The 12,584-nt window shown below is 36.1% G+C and overlaps 1 protein-coding gene across 5 annotated transcripts in view; it reads left to right on the forward strand.

The window, feature by feature from the left end:
* Positions 1-12,584, forward strand: part of AKAP9 (A-kinase anchoring protein 9) — a 121,505-nt gene that overhangs the window by 55,901 nt on the left and 53,020 nt on the right. For all 5 annotated transcript variants that reach the window (XM_063324811.1, XM_063324812.1, XM_063324814.1 and 2 more), the window contains 9 exons: positions 1,087-1,225; positions 1,651-1,772; positions 3,691-3,796; positions 4,233-4,431; positions 6,601-6,697; positions 7,573-7,665; positions 9,089-9,460; positions 10,414-10,638; positions 12,306-12,446. In XM_063324811.1, the coding sequence (XP_063180881.1) occupies positions 1,087-1,225; positions 1,651-1,772; positions 3,691-3,796; positions 4,233-4,431; positions 6,601-6,697; positions 7,573-7,665; positions 9,089-9,460; positions 10,414-10,638; positions 12,306-12,446 (1,494 nt within the window). The remainder of the gene's footprint in view (positions 1-1,086; positions 1,226-1,650; positions 1,773-3,690; positions 3,797-4,232; positions 4,432-6,600; positions 6,698-7,572; positions 7,666-9,088; positions 9,461-10,413; positions 10,639-12,305; positions 12,447-12,584) is intronic.

The raw sequence follows: 12,584 nt of genomic DNA on the forward strand, positions 1-12,584 counted from the left end.
GGAGACCTCATTGCCCTCTACAACTACCTGAAAGGAGGTTGGAGAGAGGTGGGTGTTGGCCTCTTCTCCCAGGTGAATAATGACAGGACCAGAGGAAATGGTCTGAAGTTGCGGCAGGGGAGGTTTAGATTAGATATTCAGAGGAATTACTTTACTGAAAGAGTGGTCAGGCCCTGGAACAGCCTGCCCAGGGAGGTGGTTGAGTCACCATCCCTAGAGGTATTTAAGAAACGTCTAGATGTGGCACTTCAGGGCATGCTCTAGTGGCAGAGATTGTAGGTTGTCTGTTTGTGGTGGTTTTTTTGTTTGTTTGTTTTGGGGTTTTTTTTGTTTGTTTTTTTTTGTGTGTGTGTATGATTGGACTCGATAATCTCAAAGGTCCTTTCCAACCATGAAGATTCTATGATTCTATGATTCTAATCAATGGTCCTTACAGGTACTTCTTGACCAGCAATCAAGTTACTTATTAAATGTATTTCTGAATAAGTTAAGCTACTTTCATCAGTCATTATAAGTCATGGTTTTCCAATCTTAAATACTTCAAATGGTTGGGTTTGGTGTTTTGGTGGGTTTTTTTCCGTCTTTGCTGGACTTTTTTCAATACCTTTTTGGGAAAGTGGATAGTAGAACTTTTATACTTGAGAGCCAACATAGGAGAGGTTAAGCAGAACTCCATGACAGCTCACAGAAAGTAGCAGCTGAATGAGAGTCTTTGGCATAGAATACTGCCTGTCTCTATGTTTCCATGTTGAGCTTTTGCAGATACTGTAATTTTACTTTCGTAAGTTAAATTTGGTGTCAATATATGGAGTCTAAAGTCTTTATTTAAAGAATCGCCCTGTGTGCTCTGCGCAGGCCATTGTTTTATCTGGAAGTCTTTCTATACCTGTTTCTTTTACCAGAAGTCTTAAAGACCGTCTAGGTTCTTATGACTCAACAGAACATCTATGCCATCATTTCCACAGAAGATAATACTCACAAAATATTACTTTCCTGCCACTGTTTTTCTTGTTTTCTTTGTGAATTGTAATTGATAAATTAATAAAAAATTATTCGCTTTTTTCCTTTGTTTCATTTGTTTTGCAGGTTTTGTGTGACAATCAGAATGAACATTCTTCAGCTGCTGTAGAAGCTGATGATATGGAACAGGATATGTTCCGTAGACCTGCTGCTGTGCAAGAAAAACTGAATGTAGAATTACCAATACACAGAAGTCAAGCTCAAGGTAATGACATTGTACGATCATGCTGGTTAAAAAAACCCCACTGATTTCAAGTATTTCAGACTAGCAATTGTGCAATTTCTTGTTCAGGTGCTAATTAATCTGCCTAAATAGCTGCTTTAGAGATTTTCTCCCTGTTCTGAACCACTTTATTTTTTATTATGAGTATTTGCTTGTGCTGTCTTCATTATGGTGGAAATTGGTGAAAAAAGTGTTTTGGTTTGGTTTGGTTTTTTCCCTCCTCCTTTTGTAGAAGAAGCTAGCAGCTTGACCAAAAAAATATATATATGCGTGCAAAATTTGGAAGGGACCTCACTTGCTTCAATAATTATGTAATATTTATCAGATAATTCTTCAGTGGAGAACTTGTGAACAATTCACTGTTCTAAAATTTCTGGTAAAATGTTTGATTTCTTTTTTTTTTTAAGTCCCTGGTTATCTGTGTAATTTAGCTGTGCAAGAACGTATGGATGCGCTTCTACACAAGATAATGGAAGAATACAGTAGGCTGAAAACACTTCAAACACAGCTAATGAAGGATTGTAAACAGGTAAACTTTTTATAGCATATGAGTATATGAGCATTTGAATTTTCTCTGTTGCACGAATTCCCTCTGGATAAGCAAAGAATGTGTTTGAAATTGTGTTTGTGTATCCTGCTTGAATAGCAGAGCAAGGTGATGATTTAATAAAATGAGAAAGCTGCTACCCATGTCACAGAATCGTGGGATGGCTGAGATTAGAAGGCATCTCTAGAGTTCATCTAATCCAACCCCTTGCACAAAGCAGGGTCAGCTAGAGGAGGTTGCCCAGGACTGTGTCCAGCTGAATTTTGAATCTCCAAGGATGGAAACCCCACAAGCCTGGTGGGCACCCCTGTCTTCTTCAGATTACACATTCCCACCTCTCTTAGCCTGTCCTTGTAAGCCAAATGCTCCAAGCCCCCCATCTCCTTTGAGAACCTTTCGGCTGGACTCATGCCAGTATATCAATTTCTCTCTTGCACTTGGAGTGCAGCACTGGACCCAACACTGGATGTGTCTTACCAGTGCTGACTAGAGAGGAAGGATCACCTCCCTCAACCTGACGGCAAACACTCTTCCTAATGCAGCCCAAGAGGCTGTTAGACTTTTGTCATAGTAGCATGTTGCTGGTTCCTGTTCAGCTTGGTGCCTGCAGGTGCCTTCACCAAGGCCTCCAGGTCCCTTTCTGCAAAGCTGCTTTCCAGCTGGTCAGTCCTCTGCATGTACTGGTGCACAGGGCTGTTCCTCTCTAGGTTGCAGGACTTGGCATTTGCAGCACAACCATCTGGTGCAACAACCACTCCTCCCACTTCTGTAGAGTCTGCACACCTGCTGAGGGCGCACTCTTGTCCCATCATCCAGGACATTAATGAAAAGCCAGTATTGGCTCTGGTATGACCCATTAGGTACACCAGTAGTTATTGGCTTCCAACTGGACTTTGTGCCACTGATCACAACCTTTTGAGCCCAGCAGTTCAGCCAGTTTTGCATTGATCTCACCATACCCATTCTTCATCAGTTTGTCTGTGGGCATGGAATGGGAGGTGGTGTCAAAAGGTTGGTCAGGTATGATTTCCTCTTCATAAATCCATGCTGACTACTCCCAAGTGGAGTATCTTCTCGGATTCATGTGTTTGCGAATGATTTCCAGCATTATTTGCTACATCACCTTCCCAGAGATCAAAATGAGGTTGACTTGCCTGTAGTTCCTCAAACCTTCCTTCTTTCTTTTCTTGAAGATAGGAGTGCTTTTATCTAGTCCTCAGAAACCTCCCTCAATCACTGTGACCCTTGAAAGATAATTGAGAATGGCCTTGCAATAACATAGACCAGCTCCTGCAGCACTCCTTGGTGTATCCCATCAGCCCACACCAAATTTTTCATGTCCAGTTTGTTCCCTGACCTGATCCTCCTCCACCACGGTTGTCTTCCTTGCTCCAAACTTCTACCTTCATCTCAGGTGCCTGGGATCCTAAAGACAAATTTTATCAGTAAATTTGGAGTTAGGTACTTCCATGTATTAAATAGAGTACACTAACCGATTGTGTTTAGAAACGGTTGCAGGTCACGTGTATTGATGGATACACATGTACAAAAAAATATTTGTATGTGAAAACTGCATCTTGGGCCTGAGGAGAGTATTAGTGTTTTCCTTTCTTTCTTGGAGAGGAAGTATAGGGCTCCTGGAGTTAGAGGAATTATGATTTAGCAGTTCATATCCAGAGAGATGAGTTTGAGATTTACGGTGGACATCCCGGACAGGCTGATCAACTAGCTATTAATGTATACTTGGTCATTCAGGCTGTAAAATGAAACACACTGTTACACTGGTTACACTGTCTTATACATTGGCCACCAATCTTTCTTACATGTTTATAGTTACAGTTAATATTTTTGTGTTATTGCTAGGCAAACTTGTTATTTGTATTTACTGGATTATTTTTAGGTCAAAGAACCATGGCTGTCTTCTTTAGAAAAGAGGAAAGAAGAGGAACCTAGCCATTTGGAAACAAGAAAGGAATGTTTCCAGAACCCTTCACAGGGTCTAATGGGTAAAAAAGATGCATGTGCTGGTTTTACTGTATGTATATTAAGAGAGAGAGACCAGGCAATGACTTCAGTTTTTAGTTGTTTCATAGCTTACTGCAACTTGAAGCATGTAAGAGATTTTTGCAGATTTTGCAGTATGATACTCTTGATTTTCTTAAATCTCTGAAATATTTTGGAATTATATTCTGTGAAAATTTTGGTTTAGTCTTTTTCAGTTTTCCACAGTTAAAGTTCCGTTACCCATATCAAATCTAGTTTTGCAAAATGGAAGATTAAGTTATAATTATTTATTATGGAAAAGTAATTGATATGATATCAGAAGAAATTTTTAACTACAGCAATTATTCAGTCCATCACTGCTAATAACTTGTGAGAGAGTTAATTTATACTAATGTAATTTATTCCCCCCTCCTCGCCCTTCCAATACCCTACATATAGATCCTAAGATTCAAGAATACTGTTTGAAGGAGATAGGGAACCTTAAAACACAACTTGAAGAAAGGCATGCTCAAGAACTGGAACACCTCAGGTCCTATTTCCAGCAGCAACTGAAAGAAAGCGAAGAGAGGTACACTACAGAGATTGTCCACCTGCAGGATAAGCTTCAGAGTGCTGGGGTAGCCTCTGATCACATGAGGTATTAATCCATTCTTTAATGCTTATAACTTTGCACTTTTGTACAAAAAGAAGTGTTTCAAATAACCATTCATGTAAAGCTACGTGTTTTACTTAAAAATTTGAGAAATTCTTTATGAACACGTTACCCTTATGTTGTTTCGTTCCTTCAAGAGTTGAGTGTTGTGAAGAAATGACATCAACATTGCAAACTAAGTAGTGCAGCACCTAGAATTTATTACATTTTTGTAGTTAATAGAGGAAGATTTGAGAATTGGAATAATGCATAACTGTCATTTCATATGTATGAGCTTTTTAGCAGTAATTTCAAAACTTCAAAGTCAACAGGCACCTCTTAACTCTCGAAACTCCAGGCAATGTGCTTTACATCTAAAGACATCTCATGTAGCATAGTTGCATGAAATTGATGATTTTCTAGAATGATATGTAGCAATAAGGTTTGGGGCAGAATTGAGGTCCACTTAACACATTCTGGCTGTCTCCAAGCCATGGGACATACTCATCAGCCTCCTCCTGGCCCTGACCATTGTGGCCATCCAAACCTGGAAGAGGTGCAAGTGTCTTGGGGGAATCATGACAATTGCGGAGCCTGCTTCTGTTCCCTGATTCTTTCACTGTCTCCTTGGATGTGTTCAAGGAGTGGTGGATGCTTTTAATTGTGCTGTATTCAGGGTCGTCTCTGGTTTCCTGTTTTCTCTTTTTGACCCTTGTATTCCTTCCTTTTGTTTCATTTACTGTACTACAAATCAGTTGGTTTCTCTGCATTTTTATTTTATCTGAATCTCCCTTGTGTGAGAGAGAACTCTGAGGGTTTGTTAGTCAGACCAGTGCCCAACTGTAAAAGGGAAATGGGTAGACACAGTGGCAATAGGAGATGCTACTAAGAAGCGGGGAAAGCTGTCTAGATGTTTCTAGAAATTGTTAAATATTTTATATACTTACCACAGTACTCTTAAAAAGCAAAAGGACTGTGTAGGATTAATCCTTAGATGTTAAGAGAAATGAAGATAAAAGTGTTTTCCTTCAACCATGACTAATCAGAACCCAAAGAGCTGGTTTTCCCTTATTGTTTGATCACAGCCTTTTCTTCGCCATCTGTGTTTTTCTGACTTTTAAACAGTTTTCCGTTCATTCCTTCAAATATTTTTCTAGTCTTGCAAGTGGCAAATAAAATAACCGATTTTTTTTACTCATATGAATTAATACTTGTATATACTTGTTTTAAGGTGAGAAGAGGTCCAAATTCTGAAAATGTTTTTGCACCTGTAAGACTGACATTGTAGTTTTAGACACATTTATTAGCCTGAGCTCGATTTTAAGGGACTGTATGGCTTCTTAATCAATTACTTTTTAATCCTTTAAAAAAAAATACAAGTCACAAGCATTTTCAAAATGAATTTTGTGAAACTGTATACTGCTATATGCTATATGTGTGTTGGCCAGGACAAGTTATATATATTCATATATGATTTCTAAATTATTTTTTAAATGAGTAGTTAGTGTTCTGATTTCATCCATGATAACTATTCACCTAAAATACTCAAAACTCATTTTACGTCTGTTTTAATGAGCATTTAGAGCTATTATTGGTATTTATAAGCTAACAAAGTAGAGGAAAAAATTTCCTATGAAGATTTGCATTCTCTTAGCTTTCATTCCTGAAGTTCAGGTTTTAAACATTAAAATGAAACTGGAGTTTTATTTAAACTGATATATTTAACTGATATATTTAAACTGATCATAGATCAGTACATAAATTGGTTTCTAATAACCTAGTACGGAGATCTGTATCATTACATCTCAAGCTTGAAGATAAGTGTCTTTTAATGGCGTAGTCAGTAACCTTTTGAATGATCTGTTGCATACTCAGTCTCCATACCTGGTTTGTTGCTGCGTCTTTTAAACTAACATCTAAGTAGGAGTATGGCTGTGGCCAAGCTTAGGAATTCTGGGGGGACGTTTTCATCTGATTGTATATCCTATTGCAACATCAGAAAAGAAACATGGCATGGAAAGATGTGCGTTCTGAAGAAAATATTTGCAGTTACTGGTCTTTAAATATATCTTGTCTGTATATATCCATATAATGCATATTTGAATAGAGGAAAAATAAGATATATTGAAATATTGGACATTTTTTTTAATTTTCCCCCTCTTCTTTCTTTTTTAGTGTATCCAGAGATTCACAAATAAAGCTAAAAGAAGTCTTCAGGGAAGTGAAGTGCAGTGAAAATCTTCATCAGCAAAGAACAGATGAAGCACTGGAGGTATGTAACTCAGTTGACAGAGAATATACATGTGGTCAATACAATTCAGATGCTTTAGGTTCTAAGATTAAATTGAAATATGGACTAGTATTTGGTAGTAGTAAAGTAATTATCATGTTAATACTATGTTATACTATTAGACGGTCCATGTTAGAGGAAAAATATTTTAATTTTGCTGAAAAACATTTCTGGAAATCATGACCAATAAAGCTTGCTTATAGGTTGTGGTTTGGTGGCTTTTTTTGTTTTGGTTTGGTTTTTTTTAATTTTTTCTTTGAAACAAGACATTTGGTTTAGGGTGCTTCTTACTAAGGTGAAAAAAAAATTAGGGTTCAAATTCTGGGATTTCTTCAGGAGTCTTTAAAATATTGTGACTTTTCTTTAAACACTAGTTATGGGAGAAGAGCAATTTACATGAAATCCTAGTACTTTTTAAGTATAGACAGCACCGTTTAGAAGAAATTTTGAAAATGTAACCCCAAAGATCTTAGAAATTAAATGCAAATGGAAAAGACTCCATACATTCCTCTCCTCCTCCTCCTGGAAACCTGGCTTAATAATTTTGCGTTTTGAAAAATAGCGATGCTGTTTTGTACTGTGATTGTGCTTTCTTATCTCTTTTCTCTGCATTTGACAATTCAAGTAGTGCTGGAAGAACAGCTGTTGCAAATTCAACTTTTAAAATTAATTTTGAAGTGGAAACAAGGCAAAGTGCTTTACCCAGTTCTTTTATGTTGTCGTACAAAATTATGTGGTTTGCATGAAATGAAGGTAACCTAATCGAGGAAAAAAAAATCTCAGTCAGATTGAAACTTTTTAAATTAATGAAATAAAACCACAAATGTATGATCTGAGATTTCATGGTTTTCTTACAGGTTGCTGGTGAAATTGAAATGCAGAATGATCTGGATGTTGTTCAAATGCTAGAAAAACAGTACCAAGAAAGATTAGAAGAAGAAATAGCAAAGGTATTATTTTTATTTTGTTACTTCAAAATATGTTTTAAAAATACTGTCACTTTCATTTGCCTTTTTTGACAATTCAGACAGTTGCAATGGCGTATGCTAAGTTTTATTTGATTTATTTACAAGCAATTGTTTCATTCTGGTTCTGAAAGGGGAAAGTCTTAAAAGAAAAAAAATCTGAAATGTTTTGGGTTTTTTTAGTTGTCTCTCCTATTCCTAACATAACGTGTTCATGAAGGGGGGGGAAAGGGTGTTTTGCTTAAAAACTTCAAAGAAAATTGATAACTTGCAACCATATTTGACACAAGAATTTATTTAGAAAATCCGTAGACTTAGAGAGTGGATTTCTTGCCACTTTAGGTTTAACAGCTGGTCAGTTCAAAAGATTTTGCACTTATCTGTTTCACACTATTTTCTGATCATATTTATTGTGCATTTTAATACACTGTGTAAAATGCATAGTTTTATTTGGATCTGGTGACTTTCTCTAAAACATGAGAAGTAAAATTAAAATTTTATAGGTAAAGTATATTAAATTCTTTGTGGATTTGCTTACTTTTTGAATTCCAGCAAATTTTTCGCTTCTTTGCAGAATGAAAAATTATCTCTGCTTTCATTATATCATGGCATAAATAAAAAATTAATTAACAGAAATTAAAAACTTAAAAGAATTTAAAAAAAAAAAGGAATACTTCTTAAAAAGGTTTACAGTCAGAGTTAAGAAGAATGTTGTAGCCAGCACAGGATGATGACGTTCCTTTCAGTAATCCATGTTTCTGGAGTAAAAGTTCTGTTTCTCTCTGCTGCTGCCAAGAAAACCCTTCTTTATGGGAAAGCAAAGTACACGGTTGGCTAGCTAGGTGTTTTCTTTTCAAGTGTAACATTTCTGTATTTATCATACTGTTTTTTCATGCTTTTTGTAGCTTATGCTATAAATGCCTGTATTTGTTCTGGTTAAGTAAAATACCTGTGCTGAGTATTAAGCACATGGCACTGCTGTCTTTATACAGCCCAAAATTCCATGTCAGTGAAACGTTTACAAAGGATGCTTGGTTAGAGGAAGCTTAGCACAGCTGCCTTTATGTCAATATGGCAGGACTTTTTTAAAGTCAGCTTATAGAATCTTTTTTAAAAATAACTAGGTAATTCTTTACTAAATATATATTTTAATTAAAACAATAGCATCATAGTTAAGCTACCTTAAATACAGTATGTCTGTATTTAAGATGTGACTGTTGATGAGATTGGCAGGATGTCTATGTTCTTTTACCTTTCTATTTTCCTCTGTAAAAAAATAATAATAAAAAAATCACAGTTCAGAACTTTTAGTAATTTATTTATATTATTGATGATCAGCAATGAGATTTCTTTAGCAACAGGAAATGCTGTGAAGTGTAAACTAATATGGATTTTTCTTGTTTTTCAGGTAATTGTGTCAATGAGCGTAGCATTTGCCAAACAGACTGAATTGTCAAGAATTGCTAGGCAGAAGGAAGAAGTAGCACAAACACAGATCGTACATCAACAGAGAATGCACTTTGAAATTGAAAAGCAATGTGGTGAAGAAGAGGTTGATGGCCCTCTTAGAAAAGCAACAGAAAAAGGCAGTAAGCATGAAGAAGAATTGAAATCACTTTGCAAGGAACTCAGTGAAGAGTCTGATCAGATCAACTCACTTGGAGAACAGCTTCATTCTAATAGCAAGCCTGATAGTGTATTAGCACAGACCACACATGAATCAGTGATTTCTGAAGAACTTTCTTCCCATGTCAAAGGGCTTACAGCAGAAGAAACACCGGTAAGTGTGTAAAAAAAAAAAAAAAAAAAATAAAAAAAAAAAATTGGCAGTGTATAAAACCATATCTGAATAATCTTTCCAATGGATTTACAGTTCATTTTAATGAGAAATGAAAAAAACAAAGAAATTAAGATGAAAATTCCAATTAAACATTTCCCTTTCAAAGGGGTGACAACTTTAGACCTAAATTATCTATCCTTCTTCCCTATGTTCTACCTGACTGTAGGTAAGGAAAGGAATATGACACCGGTTACATGAAAATAGATTATTCCATTTCACGGATAAAATGGTATTGCAGGCAATAAATTGTATAAAGACTTTTGTAAGCTAGGTTATATTCTAGTCTTTATACAAGGAACAGATTAAAAATAGTGTTTAAAGAGTTTGAGTCCCTTGTGATAAGGGATATCAGCTGATACCCTTTATTGTAACAAGTGAAGTATATATTTAGCATTTCACAAACACAGCATGGGAATTAAGGTGTGGAATAAATATGGTTAAAAACAGTCATAAATTTTGACTCCATAGTTTCATCCTGTTTATTTTTTTAATTAAATTTGGCACTAGTTGAAACAAAAATAACTTTCAAGTTTGTGTAACAGTTAAATATTCTAATCTTGCATTATCTTGATAGTGAATAAACTAATATTCTTATTTTGTATGATACTGCCCTCTCAAACTTCTGATGTTGTTCACACACATGTATGTCTGCCACTGCATTTTCTGTTGAGACCCCTGCCAGCTAAAAAACATAAGTTAGCACTGTTCACCATTAAAAAACTTGTCTTCTGAATGGAGAGTAATTCTAAGGCTGGACCTTCCAAGAAGCAGGCAACAAGATAATGCTTTCGTGATAGCTGCTTTAATTGTGAAAGTATTTCCTAAAATTTATTTAAGTATTTACTAGAAACTGTCCTTGAACATAAAATGCTAAAATAGTTCCAATGTTTCAGCGCTACAGTGAGCTGACAGCATCAGACACAGAAACATCAAGTCAGCTGCTGTTATATGAGGAACGTTTGGAAGACATGCGACAGGAGCTAGTACGGCAATATCAGGAACACCAGCAGGCAACGGAATTATTGAGACAAGGGCACATGCAGCAAATGGAACGGCAAAAAGAAAATCAAGAGCAACTCTTAGCAGAGCTTGAGAGTCTTAAAGTGCAATTAGCTGAGGTAATATGGGTTTTTACTCAATGAGTTAACATGGGTAAACAATGGGACATCACCAGGCAGATTTATGTTTATTTATTCTTGTATCTCTATATATATTGAGAGACACGCACTTATTTACTATATGCATGTATACACACACATGCGCACACACACACTTACCTATTTGTGTGTGTGTATATACAAACACACATATATGTATAAAACGCGTATTTCTTTAATCAAAGCTCGGTCAGTGACGTATCAATTTAGACTTCTGTAAACCTTGAGAAAGCCTGCAGTGCTGCACAACAGCCAGCAGAGTGAGTGCAGATGCATTGCAAACCATACCACCTTCCAGATCCATGGCCCTCTGCAGGATGCAGGCTGGCATCCATTTACATCAATGAAGCCACCAGCCATGGCTAGAAATACTATAGAATTTATTCTTAATTAATTCTTATAGAATTTATTCTTAATTTATATGGAATACTATATACATTTATCTTCATCCCCCCTTGAGGTCCGAACTCAAACAGTATTGAGCTTTGGCCATTTTTTTTTTTTTTTTTTTTTTTAAATCATGGGAGATTAAGTCCTTACTGACTGTTAAAATGAAACAAAGTCTATGGGGTTTGGTGGGAAACATGACTGTTTCTTTGCCTTTTTAAACTTATCTTGCCATCACTCTGCATCTCTTCAAAGCCTATAGTATAGATGCTAATGAAACTCATTAATTTATCTTAATAATTAAGTCTTCAAAAATAATGTAATTTATAGACTTGTCTTCAAGGATTCTTTCCCTTGAAAGATGAAGTAAACAGAATCCAGAAGAATTTGTCTTGCTCTGATTTAATTTCAACAGTGTAACGTTACAGAAATGCACGTGGCAAGAGTAATCAGTGAAATCTAAAATTCTTTGATTTCACTGTGGAGTGAAGCTTTAGGTTCCTTCAGACTTTATCCAAACCTGGTTCTATTCTGTTTAAGTTTGGGCTCAAGAAGCTGGGGAACCTAGAGAGCCAGTCACTCGTGTGCTAGGTGTCATTCCCAGCAATCGCAGGTGTCTGTTTCTCCTTGCTGCTTTGTAGGTGTCCTTCTATCATTTATCCTGGTAATCTTTCCTTTCAATATATACGTCCTTTCTCCTTTTACCTCTTTGTCAGTTTGCAACTGCGTCTTTCATCAGGGGTTCAAATTCCTGAAACTGATGAAAAAAATTAAGTAGGACTTACGCTGCTGGCTTTTCTCCGGTTTTTAACGCCAAGGATGTTTATCCATAAGAACCGCATAGGAACGTATGCATCGTGTTTAAGCCATGAACACTTCTAGCTCTTCTAAAAGCGAGTGTGCGTAGGCTTTTTATAAAAATAACTTATTTTCATCTTTTTTCTTGTACAAAACATGTACTAAAACATGTGATATTTAGAAATTAACTTTCCAATTTCCATTGTGACCAGTGTTTCAGAAAGAACATACAAATTGTATGAAAATCTTAAAGAAGGTGTAAGATACCAAAAGTATTTGTTAGCTATATTCCATTCTAGAAAGCTTTCAATTTCTCTGTAACATTTAAGGAAGTGGACTGAAATTTCATTGTGCAAAATATGTAAAAAATTGGAAGTGACAGGACTCACTGATACTCAGAAGCTTAAAAAGTTGTGTGTGCCTCTGTAACGCTTCTTTCTTAGCGTGTCTCGATGGAGAATGACAGCCTGGTTGCAGAGAGAGAGAGAATGCTTTTAGAAGAACTGGAATCATTAAAACAACATTCTGTTTCACGGAAAGAGAGGCTGATTTGTGAGCTACAAAACAGCAGCACGCAAACAGAGGTAAATATGGACTTTGACTTTCTTGGCAGCTGTGGCATGTAAAACCTGTAAGATTTGGTTTTGCTGCTACTGTTTTTATGTAATATATTTTCCAAAAAGATGTTGAGTATTGCTTGAACAGAGCAGATTTAAGAATCA

Source organism: Chroicocephalus ridibundus, chromosome 2 (assembly GCF_963924245.1).
Source record: "Chroicocephalus ridibundus chromosome 2, bChrRid1.1, whole genome shotgun sequence".
In the NCBI taxonomy this organism is placed as follows: domain Eukaryota; kingdom Metazoa; phylum Chordata; class Aves; order Charadriiformes; family Laridae; genus Chroicocephalus; species Chroicocephalus ridibundus.